The following is a 20,196-nucleotide window of genomic DNA, read 5'->3' on the forward strand; positions in this document are numbered from 1 at the left end:
ATAACAAAACAAGGTAATATTTACCTTATAATGATACGATTTATAAAAATGAAATGTATGAAGTAGAAAGTGCACACACACACACACACACAAAAAAAAAACAGTAGTGCTGTGTTTTTCCAGGTTCTTCTCTACCTTTCTAAGCATGTTTCTGGAATTAGCCTTTGGGAGTTAAGGAGCCTGCTTACAGGGAGTTGAACACATCTATAAATAGTTGTGACGCAGTATGGGGCGTGTAAACGTGTCACCCAGTGCCCTGGGAACCTGCGTCAGGGAGACAGTCACCAGCAAGGGGGAGGTTTTTGAGGGGGTGGGACCTTAAATGGGCCCGGAAGGATGAGTTGGAGGATAAACTGGGCAGAATATTCCAGGCTGCGCACTTGATCTGAAGGTGGGATAATCTCTATGCAGCAGAACCGTGACAAGAGTGAGACTGAAGGCCTGTGAGAGGAGCGTGGGGCTGAGCCAGGCAGAGGACCAGGCTGTCAGCTGGTGGCCAACACCAGACCTAATGGCTCCAGTTCCAGTTCAAGGAACAGAAAGAGCCCAGGCTGTGACCCTCCTGTGTCCTCCCCCGCCCCCCGAGAGCGAGGGCCGTGGATCTCCCCTGATGCAGGTGGGGAAAGTCTGTAACGGGAAAGGGTCTTTCTTTCCAGAAAGGTGGTGCTGGGAACACACTAGGTGCAGGAATGGGAAGGACTCATGTGCAATGTCTCCGCTCCACGCCAGGGCACTGCCCAGAGATGGAGCCCCAGAACTCTGCAGGCAGCCCCCAGAAATCAGTGGGAGCCCGTGGGGTAGGTAGATTGGCGGGCCTTCTGTGTCCCTCCCACCCCCCACCGCACGTCATCAGTATGCAAACGATGTGTTTGTCCTGAGCCACACCTCCCAGGTCTGCCCCCCCCACCCCCCCCAGTCCCTCTGAGGAGAGCACATTGCCCCCTAAGGAGCTGGGGCCTCTGGTGCAGCTAAGCCTGTGGGGACAGGGACACCTGCTCCCCAGAGGGGGGCAGGGCCTTCATCCCTCAGCCTCCCCACTGTCAGGCTGACAGCAGAGGGCCTGGCAGGGGAAGCAGAAGCCCAGAGAGAGTGGGGCCTGGCTCAAGGGCCCTCCTTGAAGAAGTTGAAGAAGCAGGTCTAGAATCCAGATTTCCTGCCCCTCAGAGTTAGGTCAAGTCTATGGCTGATCTTTTTTTTCCCCTCAAGAGACTCGCCCAAGCCCCTTTCTTACTTGCCCAGAGTCACCCAGCAAAGGCATGTCTGCTTTAGTGTACCAGGTCAAGGTGTATGTAGGTCTATCAGATCTCTTTTGGTTTCACCTGAACTCCCACCCTACCTCAAAAGACCTAATCAAAAATAGATTTATTGCATCACATAACTAAAACACAGGTTTAAAAAACCCAGGTTGAGAGATTATCTGCATCCAGTATGGCTGGACCCAGTGTTCTCAAAGCCTCTCTACTTTGAGGCTTTGCTACCCTCTGGCTTCCTTCTCGGACCTTCTCCCACCACTTGGATAAAGTGGTTTGTATTGTACATAATAAACAGGAAATGCTTGTTAAACTGGCTGAGCAAGTATTACAAAACGGACAGTTCACTGCAACGTACTCATGCTGTGGAATGCTAGACCCAGAAGGGACCACAGGTTTCACAAGAGGTTTCTGGGAGGTATTTCAAAATATTCCAAATACTAGGTTCATCATACCACCATGAAACTGGAAGAGAAAGGCCAGCAACAAGGTTAAAGCAAAAGAGGCCAGGCCAGAAGGAATTCAAAGGAGGCTGTAACAGTCACAGAATCAGAGGACAGGAGAGAGACCGACCTCAGGCGTCTGGGAGTTGAAATTCAGTGTGAGTTCAGGAAACAGGGGATCTTCAGGGGCTGAAGGGGGAGGGAAGGGAAAGCAGGTTCTCTGCCAAGCTCAGCCCTAACTCAAAGACGAGGACAGCATGGCCCTGACTCATTTCCCACACTCTGTAACTGGAGGGCTTGCAGCGCATGGACCCAGACTGTGGCTAACAAAGGCCTTTCTGCAGTTTGCTGTCTCGTGTGCCTCAGGTTTGCATGGTGTCTCTAGTCCTAGCACTTCTCCGTTTTCCTGCTGAACCCTCCTGAGCTTTTCCAGTGTTTCTGGATCCTTCTGGCTCTTTGTGATACTGGGACACAGTCACCTTGGGCAGGAGGTGGGCATTTTCAGTGCGGGACTCTACATGTTTCCTGGCCTCCTGTGGGCCTCCTAGAGCGTGTGCTCTTCTACTGGGTATGCTTCCTGGTCACAGAGACCTCTGCAGCCTGTGGACATCTCTCTCCTGGGCATTCCTGTGTCCCTGTCACAGGAGGTGTCAAGCCAAACGTCAACTCACAAAGTGGGGAGGAGGAGATAAGGCCACAAAATGAGCCTGTGGAATTGCCAGGGCTTCCTCAAATTTCCAGTCATGGCTTGTCTTTCTGAAGAGCCCGCATCCTGAAGTCACCCAGGAGCCCACCAAGAGTTGCCTCATTAGAACAAAAACCATTCCTATCACCCAGGAAGTTCCAGTGGATTTTGGAGTTCTGTGTCAGGTGTCAGGGTTGAAGACCAAATATTAGAACAAAAGATGCTCCTAGTGCGCTCATCATTTAGGAAATTGTAAGGCTTTAACAGTCTGTGCCAGGAACTCAGGGCATAGACCAGTATATTTTTTTCTATTATTTCACATGCTGCTATAAAAGGATATCATAGACTGGTGGCTTAAATAATAGAAATTTATTTCTTACAGTTTCAGAGGTTGGGAGTCCAAAATCAGAGTGCCAGCATGGTTGGGTTCTGGTGAGTGCCCTCTCCAGCTTGCAGACTGCTGACTTCTCATCGTATCCCCACAAGTTAAAGTGAGAGAGCTTTCTGATGTCCCTTTTGTAAGGGCACTAATCCCACTCATGAGGCTTCACTGTTATGACCTAAGTATCTCCCAAAGGCCCCACCTCTTAATACTATCACACTGGCGGGTAGGATTTCAACATATAAATTTTGGGGGCACACAAACATTCAGTCCATAGCAAGTATATTTTGAAAACCAAGAAACCTAAATCGGTACAATCCAGAGACCTTATTAAGATTTTAGGTTTTACACACACTCATTTGCGTGCCTGCATGTGTGTTGTATATTACTGTGTGATTGACCTCATGTAGATCTCTGTGACCACAAGATACAGAATTGTTCCATCACAAGAAAGATCCTCTCATACCCACCCCTGTCCCTAACTCCTGGCAACTACTAAGTTTGTTCTTCATTCTTTAGAATTTTCTCATCCTATGAATGTCATATAAATGGAATCATAAAGTATGTAACCTTTTGAGATTAGCTTTTTTTTTCACTCAGCATAGTCCCCTTGAGATCCATTCAAGTTGCTTCATTCCTTTTTATGCTGAGTAATATTCCCTGGTACGGACATACCACCATCAGTTTACCATTCACCCACTGAAGGATGTGGATTGTTTCCAAATATTGGCTACTACAAATAGGCAGCATGAACATTCACGTACATGTATTTGGGTGGACATATATTTTCATTTCTCTGACATAAATGCACAGGAGTGTGATTGCTGGGTTATATGGCAAGTATATGTTTTGTTTCATTTTTAAAGAAACTGCCAAACTGTCTTCCCGAGTGGCTGTATCACTTGTATTTCCACCACCGTGTAAGAGATGCCATTTCTCTGTATCCTCACCAGCATTTGGTGGTATCACTATTTTTAGTTCACTGTTTGAACAAGTAGATAGTGATATAGTGGTAACTGAGTTTTTACTTTGTACAAAAGATGACAAAAAGTTGAGCAGCAAAGCTCAGCTGTAAGCAGAGTGAAGGCCACAGGCTTTCCAGTCCACCCCCGTCTTTCTGAGGTTATTATCCTGTGTCTTCATGCAGTTCCTCTGAGATTTGTGTTGTTTTTCACTCTTTACCTTCTAGGCTAAAGTTGCCGTGGTGTGGTATAAATTTAGAGGTTCTCTTCTGGCTTTCTGGATTTTAAGAGGCATCTGTGGTTCACAGAGGAGTTAGGCTCACCTATTATCGATGCCTGGTTGGTTGGTTGGGGCTGACTTACATGAGATGGTCAAAGGCTTTTTACAGAACCCGGTCCTGGGTGGGAAGCAGTTCTCTTTCTAGATTTCCATCATAGGCTCTGATAGAATCTGGACCTGAGTACCACCTTTCGAGTAAGCCCACCTACCATCACAGAGAGACCTAGGTTTCATCTTACTTAGGCTACAAGCATCCCCCAGAGGACACGTCAGCAAGCCACAAGCCCACCTTTCCCCTGACCCCTCCCCTCAAAGAGCCGGCCAAAGACCCTGGCCATAAAAAGCTCTTAAGCTGTTAAGAGACTCTCTCTTTCCTTTGTTCTGCTGGCCAGGACAGAGGGGTCCCTCTCAGGTTCGGCAATAAACCTGCTTGGACGGTTGATTCCGCATCCCCTCTTTTTCTTTCATCTATCCCCTTTTTCTTTCAGGCTCAGGCTCTGGCTGGAGTCTAGCATTGGTATAGAGTCCACTGTTGGCCCTGCCGCCACCCCTCAGGCTGAATGAAAGGCATTTGGAATAGAAAGGAGTCTTTGACAGGGACAACAACAAACGCACCAGGTCTTGAAGGAACAGCTGGAATATGAGCTGAGCCCATAACTTCTAAAAACAGGGATCAGAGCAGACACCACCTGTGACTCTGAAGGACAAGATGGATTCTATTTAGGGTTGTGCCCCACAACTTCAAGAGGGGCATGGTTACTGGGCCGTTTCCTGGACTCTGGGCTCGTAAGTGTCCATCTACTCTCAAAAGCCTGCAGCAATACTTAAGTTGACGAACACTTAAGATACAGCTATAGTGAGGTCACAGAGAGTTTTGAATTCTTTATACATTGAAGTCCTATACATATAAGACCTTTTTTTTGGTATCATTAATGTACAGTTATATGAGCAACATTATGGTTACTAGACTCCCCCCATTATCAAGTCCCCACCACATACCCCACTACAGTCACTGTCCATCAGCATAGTAAGATGCTATAGAGTCACTACTTGTCTTCTCTGTGTTGTACTGCCTTCCCTGTGCCCCCTACTTCATGTGTGCTAATCATAATGCCCATTTCTCCCCCTTATCCCTCCCTTCCCACCCATCCCCCACAGACCCTTTCCCTTTGGTAACTGTTAGTCCATTCTTGGGTTCTGTGAGTTGGCTGCTGTTTTGTTCCTTCAGTTTTTTCTTTTTTCCTTTTTTTTATTTTTTATTTTGGTATCATTAATCTACAATTACATGAAGAACATTATGTTTACTAGGCTCCCCGCTTCACCAAGTCCCCCCCACAAATCCCATTACAGTCACTGTCCATCAGCGTAGTAAGACGCTGTAGAATCACTACTTACTTGTCTTCTCTGTGTTGCACAGCCCTCCCCATGCCCCCCTCACATTATACATGCTAATCGTAATGCCCCCTTTCTTTTTCCCCTCTTATCCCTCCCTCCTTCCCACCCATCATCCCCAGTCCCTTTCCTTTGGTAACTGTTAGTCCATTCTTGGGTTCTGTGATTCTGCTACTGTTTTGTTCCTTTAGTTTTTCTTTGTTCTTATACTCCACATATGAGTGAAATCATTTGATCCTTGTCTTTCTCCACCTGGCTTATTTCACTGAGCATAATACCCTCTAGCTCCATCCATGTTGTTGCAAATGGTAGGATTTGTTTTCTTCTTATGGCTGAATAATATCCCATTGTGTATATGTACCACATTTTCTTCATTCATTCATCTACTGATGGACACTTAGGTTGCTTCCATTTCTTGGCTATTGTAAATAGTGCTGCGATAAACATAGGGGTACATATGTCTTTTTCAAACTGGGCTGCTGCATTCTTAGGGTAAATTCCTAGAAGTGGAGTTCCTGGGTCAAATGGTAGGTCTGTTTTGAGCATTTTGATGAACCTCCATACTGCTTTCCACAATGGTTGAACTAGTTTACATTCCCACCAGCAGTGTAGGAGGGTTCCCCTTTCTCCGCATCCTCGCCAACATTTGTTCTTGTCTTTTTGATGTTGGCCATCCTAACTGGTGTGAGGTGATATCTCAATGTGGATTTAATTGGCATTTCTCTGATGATTAGCGATGTGGAGCATCTTTTCATGTGCCTGCTGGCCATCTGAATTTCTTCTTTGGAGAAGTGTCTGTTCAGCTCCTTTGCCATTTTTTAATTGGATTATTTGCTTTTTGTTTGTTGAAGCACGTGAGCTCTTTATATAATTTGGATGTCAACCCCTCATTGGATATGTCATTTATGAATATATTCTCCCATACTGTAGGATGCCTTTTTGTTCTACTGATGGTGTCCTTTGCTGTACAGAAGCTTTTTAGTTTGATATAGTCCCACTTGTTCATTTTTGCTTTTGTTTCCCTTGCCCGGGGAGATATGTTCATGAAGAAGTTGCTAATGTTTATGTCCAAGAGATTTTTGCCTATGTTTTTTCCTAAGAGTTTTATAGTTTCATGACTAACATTCAGGTCTTTAATCCATTTTGAGTTTACTTTTGTGTATGGGGTTAGACAACAGTCCAGTTTCATTCTCTTACATGTAGCTGTCCAGTTTTGCCAACACCAGCTGTTGAAGAGGCTGTCATTTCCCCATTGTATATCCATGGCTCCTTTATATTAATTGACCATATATGCTTGGGTTAACATCTGGCCTCTCTATTCTGTTCCACTGGTCAATGGGTCTGTTCTTGTACCAGTACCAAATTGTCTTGATTACTGTGGCTTTGTAGTAGAGCTTGAAGTTGGGAACCAAGATCCCCCCAGTTTTATTATTCCTTCTCAGGATTGCTTTGTCTATTCGGTGTCTTTTGTGGTTCCATATGAATTTTAGAACTATTTGTTCTAGTTTGTTGAAGAATGCTGTTGATATTTTGATAGGGATTGCATTGAATCTGTAGATTGCTTTAGGCAGGATGGCCATTTGACAATATTAATTCTTCCTACCCAAGAGCATGGGATGAATTTCCACTTATTAGTGTCCTCTTTAATTTCTCTTAAGAGTGTCTTACAGTTTTCAGGGTATAGGTCTTTCACTTCCTTGGTTAGGTTTATTCCTAGGTATTTTATTATTTTTGATGTAATTACATACAAGTCCTTTGTTGAATAGTTGATTTGTAAATATTTTCTCCCAGTCTGTGGCTTGTCTTTTTATTCTCTTAACAATGTCTTTTGAAGAGCAGAAGTTCTTCATTTTGATGAAATCCAAATTATCACTTTTTCTTTTATGCTCTTATTGTTGTTTCTAAGAAATCTTTGCCTAATGCAAGACCACAAAGATTTTTCTCCTAAATTTTCTTCTAGTTTTTTAGTTTTAAGTTTTACACTTAGGTTTGTGATCCATTTTGAATTCATTTTGATATATGAATTGTGAGACATATGGCCTGAAGTTACTTAATTTCCCAAAATATATTTTTCTTAAACAGCTGTTTTGTCTGTTCAAATTTCTATAAGTAAATGTCACTTCAGTCACTCATTACTCTAAAGCCTCTAAAGAAAACTGGCCATTTGGCCTTGGGACTCTGTGGAAACAGGTTTTGTGTACCTGGGTGATAGGCTCCCCTGGAGATACTGCCCACCCGCTGCCAAACACACTGGAGACGTGTTCACGTGTGACACAAATAAACAACTTTACCATTTGTCAAGAGACCAGACAAGCAGTACTGAAGAATGCATACATGAATTACAAGAAGGCTTGAAACAGAGTAATACAATTTGGATATCTAATCAATTTTAAAAGGTGAATATGTGGTAAAGAGGGTGGCATGTCAGAATTAAGCATTTTTATAGTAATGCATCACTACAAACCTATGGAAAGGATAGCCTTTGCTTTAGAATTAACCATCTCATCTCTGAAAAGGATCGATTATCTATACGTCTTAATAAGGACTTTCTACTTCACTGTTTCTATGCAATATTTAATTGTGTCTGGTAGTTTTTTTAATTGGATTCCAGGTACTGTGAATTTTACTTTTTTGGGCCCGGTCGAAGGTACTCTAGGACTAACCTCACCTCACTGCCTGGGCAAAGCCCTTCTGGGTACTCTACCTGATTCCCATGAATCATGAGTTTTTCTCCTCTGGCCGGTGGCATCCCATTCCTGTGTGAGCTCTGGGAGTTCCCCCTTCCACTGCCCTGTGGCGGCTATTTCCCCAGGCCGGATAATGTCCGTATACTCGTGCACCGATCAGCCAACTCACTGAAGACCTGAGGCAGGGCCTCTGCGGGTGTTCGGAGTCCTCTCGTCTCATCGTGCAGAGGTGCCCCCCAGCCGCCCCGGTCTCCTGGCTCCTTCTGCCTGGGCCCTCCCTCACTGTGCTGTGGCCTGGACACTTTCTCTAGATAGTAAGCTGGGAGAATTGCACGGCTCCCCTTGTTTCTTCCCTGCCTCTCATGCTTCACGGTCCTTTATTGCCTGATGATCAATATCTTAAAAACTGCTGTTTTTTTTGTTTTGTCTGGTGGTTTAGTTGCTGGTGTTTAGGTGGCATGGTAAATCCCGTCCCTGTTGCCACCTCTTTGCTGGAAGTGGAAATTTAATGTATTTACATTTACTTCATCTATAGTTCCATGCAACAAGTGAGTCAATAATACTGATATGATTTAATGGCCAGAATCAAAGAATACATTCACAATCACCTTCTTTCAGGACATGTTAACTTTTTCTCTTTTTGTTTATCAAAATGGACTCATGCCTCTTCATATTTATTACATGTCAGTTGATATTGGTCAATAGTCCCCTTTTGATGGTCAAACATTTTCACTTTGGTCAGTGGGGGCCCCTCTTAGTATGGTTGTTGTTAATTCAACTCAACTCTGTCTTTCAAAATTTCCTTCTCTAATGGCACACTAAGATTTTCCAGGCTCCCCTTGTCCTCAGTCTATTGCTCCAGTTCTTCTGAAGACAAGGCTATGTCAAACTGTGGTGGTAAAAAGACCATGTATTTGAAAACTTTGAAACACGGCTTTTACAATTTTTCTTAAGATCTGTATGCAGAGATTCACCATCAAGGCAAAACACCAATAGCAGCTGGAGAGTATCCCATCTCAAGTTTTTTTTAAAAATCAACTTTACCGATATATAATTTACATACTATAAAATGAACTCATTTAAGTGTACAGCTCAATGAGCTTTGACAAGTGTAACCACAACCATCATCAAGACAGAGGCCATTTCTGTTGCCCCCCCTAGGCTCCCTGTGTCCCTCTGCATCACTACCCTGCAAACCTGCTTCCTGTCACTTTAAACTAGTTGTGGCTTTCCAGACTATCATATAAATGAAATCCTACCAAAGTATACAAGTCTCTTATGTCTGGCTTCTTTTTCTTGAGATATTTCTGAGATTCATCCACATTGCTATGTGTGTCAGTAGTTTACTCCTTTTTGTTGCTGAGTAATATTCTATTGTATGGTTATACAACAATTTGTTTATCTGTGATATGTGTCCAGTTTGGAGCTATTATGAATATTATGAAAAAAGCTGCTCTGAACATTATTGTACAAGGCTTTGTGTGGATATATGTTTTCATTTATCTTGGGTAAATACCTAGAAGTAAAATTACTAAGTCATATGGTAAATATATGTTTAACTTCCTAAGAAACTGCAAAATTGTTCTCCATTGTTATCATTTCATAATCACACCACCAGTGTATGAGAGTTGTTGCTCCACACCCTTGCCTAGACTTGGTATTGTTCGGACTCTTTAACACATCAATTTTACAGATTTTCTTTTAAATGGGTACCCTCAAGATTCTTCCCCACCCCTCCATAAATCATTTGGGCACCCACAAAGGAGGAAGGCACTTGGTCTCAACACCACACAAACTTCAGAAGGCTGCTCACGCACAGTTGGGAAGGCAACTGAAGGGCACATTTTGAAAACAAAGAATAATAGTAATAATGAAATTGAAAGGAGAGTTACAAATACATTTGAAAGGAAAGGAAGTTGCTATATTGTTCCAAACAAGAAAAACGATGACATTATAAATCTGTAAATGATTCATAATTTAAGGGAATAAATATGTATGAGCCTTTCTATTAATCGGGAATTTATTTTGGTATACAGGCTTGTTATGGCCTGAACTGTGTCCTCCCAAAATTTGTATGTTCAAGTCTCAACCCCCAGTACCTCAAAATGTCACTGTATTTGGAGATAAGGTCTTTAAAGGGTGGTTAAGTTAAACAGAGGCCATTTGGGTGGGGTTCTAATCTCATCTGCCTAGTGTCCCTGCATGAAGAGGAAGAGATGCCAGGGGTGGTCATGTAAAGAGGCTGCAAGGTGGTGGCCATCTGCGAGCCAAGGAAACGGGCCTCAGAAGAACCTGTCCTAGCTGGCGCCTCGAACTTCCAGCCTCTAGAAATGAGAGAAAATAAATTTGTTGTTTAAGCCACTCAGTCAGTGGTATTTTATTTTTGCAGCCTTGGCACACTGATATATAAAGTTCTACTGATTGTAATATTTGTTGCTGGATCCAGCTGGGCCTGAAGATGGAAGCTACGTCTGGTCCACTGAGAAGACCCAGTGCTGCCATTTCCCAGCAGTATGACTTTGGAAAGCTAAATTGTACCCAGTAATAATTATACTTCAGTTTTTTGGGGGGGATGAAAGCATATAAGTGAATCATCCAGCACCTGGCACATGGCAGGTGATAAAAAAACATTAGGTCATTTCTATTTCCCCCTAGACCATATATTATTTATAATAACCCTTGTATTTATGCTGCATCTTAACTGTAGTCATACAATCTATTTTTCATATTTTTTCTAATTAATAGGCAAGGCAGAGGTTAGTATTTCTAATTCATATACTAAAAGACTGAGGACAAGTACAGTGAGTTGTTGGCGGTCACACATTAACAGAGTCAGGAGGCAGGCCTGATTTTTCCTAGGCTGCCTGTGGCTTCCGTTTGTAACCTCATTGCCACCTGGTGAAATGTGCCAGGCTACCTGTCCTACACCAAACGGCCTCTGCTATTGTGCCTTTAGAATTGTTCTTTAATGATTTCCCTGTCTCCCTCTGTTGGGTCGGACAGCCAACTGCCCATCTGTAGCAGTCCTGCCGCTCCGTGGTAATTTGTTGTTTCGTAGTGGCTCTGGCCTTGGAAATCAGATCCCACATGGTACAAATGTTTGTGAAACAGTATCAGTAGGCTTTGAGGCGGGTCGGATTCCAGGAGCTCTGTTCTTCCAAATGCCCTATTGATTTTAACTACTCAGAGGCCTTCAGGGCTCCCTTTTTGGGTGTGGGAAGCCAGCTGCTCATTGTGTAGCACCCTGACCTCCTGCCCACTCCCAGCACAATCTCACTAACAGCTGTGGCATATCAGTGCTTACTGAACAAATGGTCTAGTAGGTTGAGAATTACCAGGTTTGAGGATGTCCCCAATTGTGACACCAAAAATTCTCTGCAAAGTCACCTGGGACACCAGTCTCTAGGCCCAGTGGACAATTTTCAATGGCTATGGGATTGCGGAAGAAAGAAACCAAGAACAGCTCCAAGGTCTCTAGCCTGAGAAGTTGGAATGACAGAGTTACTATTAGCTGGGTAGGAGCAGATTTAAGGACAGACCGGCAGCTTTGTTTTGGAGTCAGGACAGAGCTGTGGCTCGACGTAAAAATTTGGGAGTTAGGCACATATCAATACTAGTTTAAAGCCAGTAGACCTGGAGGAATGAGCATAATTGCACAAGGAAAGGAGCATAACTGGAGAAAAGAGTGGAGCCCTGAGGAACTTCAATGTGTAGAATTTGGGAGGTGAAGAAGAACCGTTAGGGAGGCTAAGAAAGGGTGGCTAATGTGGTGAGAGGAAAGCAAAGGAAATGTTTTCAGAGCGGGCAGACATCAACTGTGCCAGATTCCATTGACCATCTTGAGACTGCCACGCTGGAGAGGGCATCCACAGCCCACTGGGGCGCCGGCACAAGCCGGGACCCACGGGTGCCTTGCGGATGAGCCATCATGAACACTCGCCTCGCTGAGCCTTCAGACTGACTGAAGCCCTGACAGACACCTGACTGCAGCCGTGAGAGACTCCAGGACAGACCTGCCCAGTCAAGACCTCCCCAGATTCCTGACCCACAAAACCATGAGCAAAATAAACTGGCTGTTTTGAGCCAGGAAGTTTTTTTTTTAAGGTATTATTGATATTCACTCTTATGAAGGTTTCATATGAAAAAACAATGTGGTTACTACATTCACCCATGTTATTGTGTCCCCCCCACATACCCCATTGCAGTCACTGCCCATCAGTGTAGTAAGATGCCACAGAGTCACTATCTGCCTTCTCTGTGCTACACTGTTCCCATGAATCCCCCCACACCATATGTACCAATCATAATACCCCTCAGTCCCCTTCTCCCTCCCTCCCCACCCACCCTCCCCCACCCCTCCCCCTTGGTAACCACTAGTCTCTTCTTGGAGTCTCTGAGTCTGCTGCTGTTTTGTTCCTTCAGTTTTGCTTCACTGTTATACTCCACAAATGAGGGAAATTATTTGGCACTAGTCTCTCTCCTCCTGGCTTATTTCACTGAGCATAATACCCTCCAGCTCCATCCATGTTGTTGCAAATGGTAGGATTTCTCTTTCTTATGTTGAGCCAGTAGGTTTTGAGGTAAACTGTGAGATGTTTAAAGCAAGACTGACTCAAGGCTCCCGATGGCGGGCGCAATGGTCACGACGTGTTTGTTCACCATGGTGTCTTCAGGCACACAAATGCCGTGGACAGCCCAACCACTCAGGAAATACTTCCTAAATGAGTGTTTAATACTCGCCAACCCAGGGAAAAGAAAGGCAAAGGCCCGACTACATGGGTATTTGTCCTCCTTCTTGCCCAGAATCCAGCTATGCTTATTTTGGGAGAATCCCAAGACAGATAAGAAACAGAGGCTCTATCAGTCAGGATCCCATCAGGAGAAAACATGCTTAATTTGTAATTTTAACAGTGATTTAATGTAAAAATTATGAACTACAACAGGTGATCGGAGTAAAGAGAAACTGGCTAGTAAGAAGTAAGAACTCTAAAGACAAAGCAGGCATAAGGGGCAGCCACTGTCCTCAGGGCTGAGGAAGAGGTCCAAGGAAGAGGCTCTCCACTGAAGGGCTGAAATCTAGACTGAGTTGGAGAGGGCATGGTCCAATTTACACTATTGCAGAGAAATTGCTGCATTGCCACACTGGCAGAATTTGCGGAAAATCTGCCTCGTAGGGCACCCGGGATAGCGGTTCACGGGGAAGTGTCTCAGCAGGACTCTACTACAAAACTGCCTCAAGGGGGAAGGAGGGGAAGCAGCAGCTCCTGGGGCTGCTCACTGCAGGGCGCTGCGGGAGGCAAGGGAGAAACCAGGAAGGAAAACCCGTTTCTGATCATGTCCCTAGTGCCCCTGCTGACAAAGCTCAGTATCATGCCTGCTGTCAAAGGAAGGATATAAGGAGCCCAGATGCATTTTTGGAGAGCAGACAATGAAGTATGAATTTAGAGCTAAAAGGTAGTAAATTGATTTAACTGACACAATCTGGTTCAAACATCCACAGAAATTCTACAGCTCAGGCACATTTTGCTGAAGGTGGCAAGTGCCAGTTTATCCCTGGCTTGAGACAAGTATGAAAACATAAAAACTAATTAATGGTAGTTAACTCCAACAGGGAGAAGTCTCAAGCTCAGGTTGGATAGCCAAGTAGTTTACAGGAAGGCATACAAAAGGCCAGGTATATGAAAAAACAAATCCCTGGAAAAAATAAAACCACCTATTTTTTTAATTGAACCACAGTATAAGCATATAGCATATAAAATTTATAATTCTGGATAGTTCAAAGATAAAATTTAAAAATAAACATTAAAAAATAGAAATCTTTAATTATTAAATTTTTCTTTCATAACCTGTTATTGCTTTGACTTGGAACCAGAAACCAGACATCTTTTTTTTTCTGCACCAAGATGTCAATGTCTGGCCACATATTTCCAGTTGCAATGTGTAGAACTGAATTCAATCTTGTATCCTTTAACTGGGATCAAAATTTAGTTTTACTCAATTTCTTAACAGAAAAGAGTTGTTCACAGACATTGGTGCTTCCAAACATGGACAGAATCTTTGCACAATGGTTTCTACATCTGGGGTAACTCTTGCTGAGGGATTCGTAGAATTCCATTCCAGTGTCATATTTTGTTTTCAGTACTGTCTTACACTGCAGTTCAATAACTCACATTTGTAATTCTTCATTAACACTACCAATGTTAATTGCGAAAGATGAGCAAAATAACCTAAGTTCATTTTTATAATGTTTGAAATCAAAGAACCTTTTTTGGAATCCAATCTTCAACTCCACAGTTTTGGGGATGTATATTAAGCCATCAGTTTCATTTCTGAAAACTGATTTCAGTGTAGGAAAGTGAGCCAGATTATTTACTGCCAAATGAGTTTCCCAAAGATTCAGTTTTGCTAGGAAAGAGCAAGCTGAATCATACATTGTGTTATGACTTGCGAACGTCTTTGCAGAGAAATATTCAAAGTGTTTAGATGGTTTGTAATGTCTACCAAAAAGGCCAGGTCTCTGATCCAATCTTCCCTGGTGACTTGGGGAAGGGATCTGCCCTTGGATGACATGAGTAAGTCTCTCTCTTTTATCAATTCAAAAAATCTCTTCAGTACCGTGCCCTGACTAAGCTGCCTTACCTTTGTATAGTAAAGGGGATCACCATATTGTGCATTCAGTTCCTCAAGCAAGGCACTGACCTGCCTGTGGCTGGAGCCATGGGAGCATATCCAGTTCACTGTCTTAATCACTCCAACCATGACATGTTCTAGTTCTAACTTTTTAGTACAAAACAATTCCTGGTGAATAATTCAGTGAATGGATTTAAGTTCTACATCCTTGAAAAGCATTTTGACCTTGGATTTAAGTGTTGCAACAAGTGGTCCTGTGTTATCAGACCATTGCAGCAGCACCATCTGTGGTCACACTTACTAATTTTGACCAGTCAGCATCAAACTTTTCAAGACTTTTCCCAACATACAAAAACAAGTCATTTTCCAATGTTGGGTAGGCATGGGTATTATATTGAAAAGTTCTTCAGTGATGTCAAAATTCTCATCAACACCAGGGATAAATATAATTAACTGGCTTGTATTCTTTATATATATGTACTCATCAGCTGCAATAGAAAATGTCACAATTGATTTCACTTTTTCTTGCAACTTGTAAGTTCTCAGCCATATCTTGTACCCACTGAACAATAGTGTTTACGGTTAGACTTATGTTTGCAAATGCTGGTTTCTGTTCAGGACATATGATTTCTGCTGCGCTCAACAGACAATCTTGTATAATCTCACCATCTGTGAAAGGTTTGGATGCCTGGGCAATTTTTTCACTTACTGTATAAATGCATTTCATAGCAGCATCAGTTATTTGCATTCAGTGATAAATGCTGTAGAAAGTTTAGTCCTTTGTTTAGTTCATTAAGTTTTTCACCACACATCTTTTGCTGTATACCAGTCAAAATTCTATGGTTTGTTGGGTAATGATGTCTTAAGTTGTATTATCTTGACACATAAAGTTTGAGATCTTAAACACACAGGACTATTTTTTATTTCCATAAAGAAATATACTTGCTCCCACTTTTCTTGAAATGTGCTATGCTCTCTCTGTCTTCTGTCTTCCCACTTTTGTTAGAGACATAGGTACAAAAAGAGAGTTCAATTTCTTTAATATAAGAGAAACAACAGCACAAGTCTAATGAAAAATGGTAACTGACACTGCTTTTGAGGAGCAACCACAGACCCATTGTCACCAGATCTTCCTAATTTTGAAGCAAAGCCAGACATTGAATTTTAACACAAAATCAGCTGACTTTTAGGTGTTGTAAAATAAAGCAAAAATGTTAAGACACCGTGAAGAACAAAGAGAGTATGTTTCAGGATCATGAATAGCCCCTGGGCACAGCATGGCCTGTGTAGTCCCACTCACCTCTTAGCACGCGGCCAACCCCTTCCAGGGTCATCAGGGCTTCTACCCCACACTGACCTAGGGCGACTTCATCCTGCAGAGGAGAACCTGCCAGAAACACGACCTTACCTTCAGCGTTGAGGCCCTCCAGGGAGACTGCATGGGCCTAGGGAGGGAAGAGAGTCAGGAGTGTTCTCTAAGGAAGCCACAGGAGAACGGGCGAAAGGCACGATGGGTTAGGGACGCTCAGCGATACACTATTTTCTTTACCTTGATCTGGACAACTGTCTCCAGGCCGGTCACTTCAAGAGTGTGCAGCTCCCGGGCGCGGACAAACAGCTGCATGTCAGCGACTTGAGGACAGAGAGGACTGAGGTCAGCAGCTGGGAGAGGCAGGCGGAGGGGTGGGGGAGCCCAGGACAGGTCGTGAGGCTGAGGGGCGCTTGTGCACAGGACAGCATCCTAAGGGAACCGTGGGGCAAAGCTGAGCGGAGCCCGCAGGAGGGGCACCTCGAGGCGGGCCACGCCTCCAGCCAGCCCAGGAGTCCAGCTCCGCTTCGCCGTTTCCCTGAGCCCTGCGTCGTCAGTCGGGCTTCATATTTCTCTTCTACCTGGATCTTACCTGGGACAATGCCTTGCGCCGCCGTAACCGTGAAAACCGAAGCCAGACGCTACAGAGATGCAGCGACAACACACCCGCCACTACGGAGGCATTGCGTCACTGCCCCGCGCCGCCTCTCACCCCCCGCCGAGACCACGCCCCCCCGTTCTCACCGCCACGCCCCTCCGCGATCGGCGCAGGCGCGGGTGCCGTCCAGGGCGCTCACCGGCAGGGAGGGGCGGCGTGGAAGGGGTGGCCACCCCCGACCCACTGAAGTGGAAACGGTACTTTTTAAGGGCTGTGGGAGGCGGCAAATGGTAGGAGACGCTTAGCCTAGCAGGGACGAAAGGCCAGCTATTTATGGGGACCTCGGAGCCACGAGTCCTCCGCTGAAACCTAGGTTTTCTCATTCGAAATGGGCATCTCTGCTTTAGCACAGGTAGAACTAGAATGCAGAGCAAGAGAGGAGGTGGCGAAGGGTGCGCAAGACAGATCGTACGACGGCGAGGCTTCAGGTGAGGCCACGGTGTAGAGGTCTCAGCCGGAGAGGGAGAGGTCCCAGGTGGCCCCAACTAAGAGGCGGCACACGTTGGGCTCCGTGGTTTCGCTGAGACGGGGGGAGGGTGGAGACTGAGTGGGACTGTCCAGGATCAGTGGGTCTCAGAGCCTCAGACTTCCAACCCACCCCTCCTTGCAGCACCTTTTCCGTTGTAATCGTGAAGCCTAGTCCAGCATTGGGGTGTGGTGTTGGAAGGAAGTCCTCAAAGAGATCCTTAGGATAGTTATGTCATAGATTGTAGAAAAAAATCTAGCTCTGAACCGCAATTCAGAATTTACCAGCTCCTGACTAACTTTTCTGTGAAGCTGGGTAAAAAGAACTGCTACCTTGCAAGACTGCAAAAAATATGTATGGCTTTCACGGAGGACAGTGTTGGGTATGTCTCCATAAAATGAAAACTGGGAAAAGCCTGTCCCAGAAAGACAGATTTTTAAATATTGAAAACTTTAGATCTTAGTGTAATGGTTTAGACTTTGGAGTCAAACTGAGTTCATAATTTACAATCTTTTAAGTCCTTGGACATGTCAAATAATTCTTGTACCTCAGTTTTCTTACCTCAGAATGGAAATAATAGGACCTACTCATATGAGAATTGAGCGAGTGAATATATTTATACAGCATTTAGAACAGTGTTTGGCACAGAGTAAGTGAAATTATTGTTAATAAGTAAATAAAACAAATACCATGTTGAAATAGACCTGTGATCCAAACTTTTTTTCAGAATTCTTCAAATGCATCTTCTCACTTGAATCTCACAGATGGGAGAAGCAGACACATCAGAGCCCAATCGTTTTTCAGCCTTGTATCCCACTGGTCTGTGGACTCCTGGCAAACTGAACCCAATGCCTTTTGATGTCCAGGCCTTTGCTCCTGCTTTGCTCCCTGCCTGGAATGCTCTCCTTTTACCTGTTGAGTTTCTGCTCCTCCTTGGAGGCCAGTGGCTGAGAGGAAAGTGCCTGTTTCTTGGCTTCAGACCCAGGAACTATCTAATCATCCTACCATGGCAGTCTGTGGCTGAGTGTTAGTCTGTGGAGCTCCTGCTGCCTCTGGAAGCATCTCAGAGCCCTCAGAATGTGCACAATGCCTCATCTTGAGTGGCACCTCCATCCTATGTGAGCCTAGGATATGAGGGTAGCTTGAAGGCTATGGGGGACCGTCTGGGCTACTGTGAGGGCAATAGTATCCTTCACCTTGGCCCATGGTATTTGTAGAAGGCCCTACCCCCACATTCATGTCTGCCTTCCTTAACTCAACCTGTGTGATCTGCCTAGTGGAAGTGACCTGTCGTGAGATCCCCCAGCTCTGACATCTGCCTCAGGCCTACAGTAGGGGTCAGAAGTAGAGCCCGCTCTGTCCCCGCTGCCCTTCTGCACTACTGGAGCAGGGCCTTTCCAGATGGAAGAAGTGAAGCACAGAGAAGATCCAAGTGCTTGATGCCCCCAGCGGGCTTGTGTTCTTGCCATTGCCTCCCTCTCCCGTCCCTGCTTGTGGTCTCTGATTCAAGGATATGTGGCACAATGAGAACACAGGCTTGGGAGTCAGTGAATCTGGGTTAGACTTTGGCCCAGCCATTCACTGCTGGTGTGACCTTGAGTTAGTCACTTAGCCTCTCCCAATCGATTTCAGCAAAATGGAGGTAATACTACATCTGACCTCAGAGGGCTGTTGGGAGGACAAAATGAAGATGCACATAAATCACTAAGAGGTCTGTTCTGTTGTTCCAGAGATTTATTTGAGCCTTCCTGGCCTAAAAAAAGGAGAGATCACCTTTGAGAGGGTCACCTTAAGACACAGGAGCTGTGGCCCTGGTTTCTTCATTTATACATCTATTCCTTCATCCATGTCATAGATACACATGGAGCACCTACTCCATGCCAGGCCCTGTGCTGCATCCTGGGGGAACAGAGTGAACCAGCTTGTCCTGATGTGGAGTCTGGAAGTGGCTTGGCCAGTTGGGTGCTGCCCCTCTGCAGACTCTTCAAGGAGACAGGTCCTCAGCTGTGGGGAGACAAAGCCTAGGGGAACTGGTGTCAGCCCTGCCCTTTGCAGAGCCCCCTCCCACCCAACCCACCCTGCTTTGTGGGGTGCTTCCACATGCACAGTGTCAGCCACCTTGTCTTCAAGTATCACATACAGCAAGCTGCAGATGAGAAAAGGGGAGACATCTAGCTAGTGGGTAGGTGGGTCAGACTTCTGGACTCTGCCTTTTCAGGACTGAGGGGGTGGGAACAGCCGGGCTGCCCTCCCTGCCCTCCAGGGGGATGATGCCCTGCACTGGGCCTGACGGGCCCCCTCCCCTCTGGCCCTGCAGGACTGCCAGGCTTCATGTCCATTACCCAAGTGAAAGAGGAGGTGGGGACCATGCTGGCCGAGAGCAGCTACCTCCTGGCTTCTGCAGTCTGGCCAGGCCTGCATTACAGTGCCCTCTGCACTACAGACAGGCCCACGGGGGTTTGTCTAGAGGTGGTGGAAGAAGCAGTCTCTGAGCTGAGGGAGGTGCTGGAACCACAGTGCAGGGAGCACGGTGACTGGGATCCTTGGAACCAGTCCCCACCCTGAAAGGGATAGGGGAGGGAACTCACAGACGTGTCAGCAGTGGAGGGAGGAAGGTAGTGCCAGGGCCAATTGCTAAGTGCTTTCAAGGAGGGAAGTCTATGGATACCCACCAGAAGCAGCCAAGCAAGGGGTGGGGATGGCTGCTGGCATCCATGCCCAGTTCCTTCCTGCCTCATGGGCCCTGGGTGGGGCTACCAGCCTCTGTGTCTGGTGGAAGCATATATCCTAATCCAACCCCAGCAGGAGGAAATTTGGGCTCTGGGTGTGGTGCTTCCTCCTGGGCCACCTTGTCCCTATGATTTCCAAAAGTATGGCTGAGCCCCTGTCCTGCACCAGGCTGGGGCAGGGTGGGGCCCTCTGACTCAGAGATAGGCCTGAAGGACAGACGCGGTGGGCAAGGACCAGCCATGGTATACCCCCTACCCTATCTCTTCCACCTCAGATCCCCTGGTTTCCCAGGGCCCTTGGGCTGGTGCCTGGTGCAGGGCAG

At 45.4% G+C, this 20,196-nt stretch overlaps 1 protein-coding gene and 1 long non-coding RNA gene across 6 annotated transcripts in view; one reads left to right on the forward strand and one right to left on the reverse strand.

The window, feature by feature from the left end:
- Positions 1–16,828, reverse strand: part of LOC108402635 (ubiquitin-like protein FUBI) — a 43,672-nt gene extending 26,844 nt beyond the window's left edge. For 2 of the 5 annotated variants that reach the window (XM_073217541.1, XM_017669299.3), the window contains exons 1-3: positions 16,613–16,825; positions 16,261–16,343; positions 16,012–16,156 (exon numbers count right to left, since the gene is read on the reverse strand). In XM_073217541.1, coding sequence (XP_073073642.1) covers positions 16,012–16,156; positions 16,261–16,335 — 220 coding nt within the window. In that variant the 5' untranslated portion in view covers positions 16,336–16,343; positions 16,613–16,825. Of the gene's footprint in view, positions 1–8,634; positions 10,406–13,883; positions 15,708–16,011; positions 16,157–16,260; positions 16,344–16,612 lie in introns of those variants that run through there. The other 3 variants (XM_017669297.3, XM_017669300.3, XM_073217540.1) reach the window with 3 other exon arrangements.
- A 53-nt stretch (positions 16,829–16,881) lies between these two features.
- LOC140844597 (uncharacterized) lies at positions 16,882–20,173 on the forward strand. The gene is made up of 3 exons (XR_012123149.1): positions 16,882–17,106; positions 17,872–18,855; positions 19,000–20,173. It is a non-coding gene; the product is annotated as an uncharacterized lncRNA (long non-coding RNA).
- The last annotated feature ends 23 nt before the right edge of the window (positions 20,174–20,196 follow it).

The sequence above is a fragment of the Manis javanica genome, chromosome 11 (genome assembly GCF_040802235.1).
Source record: "Manis javanica isolate MJ-LG chromosome 11, MJ_LKY, whole genome shotgun sequence".
Lineage (NCBI taxonomy): Eukaryota > Metazoa > Chordata > Mammalia > Pholidota > Manidae > Manis > Manis javanica.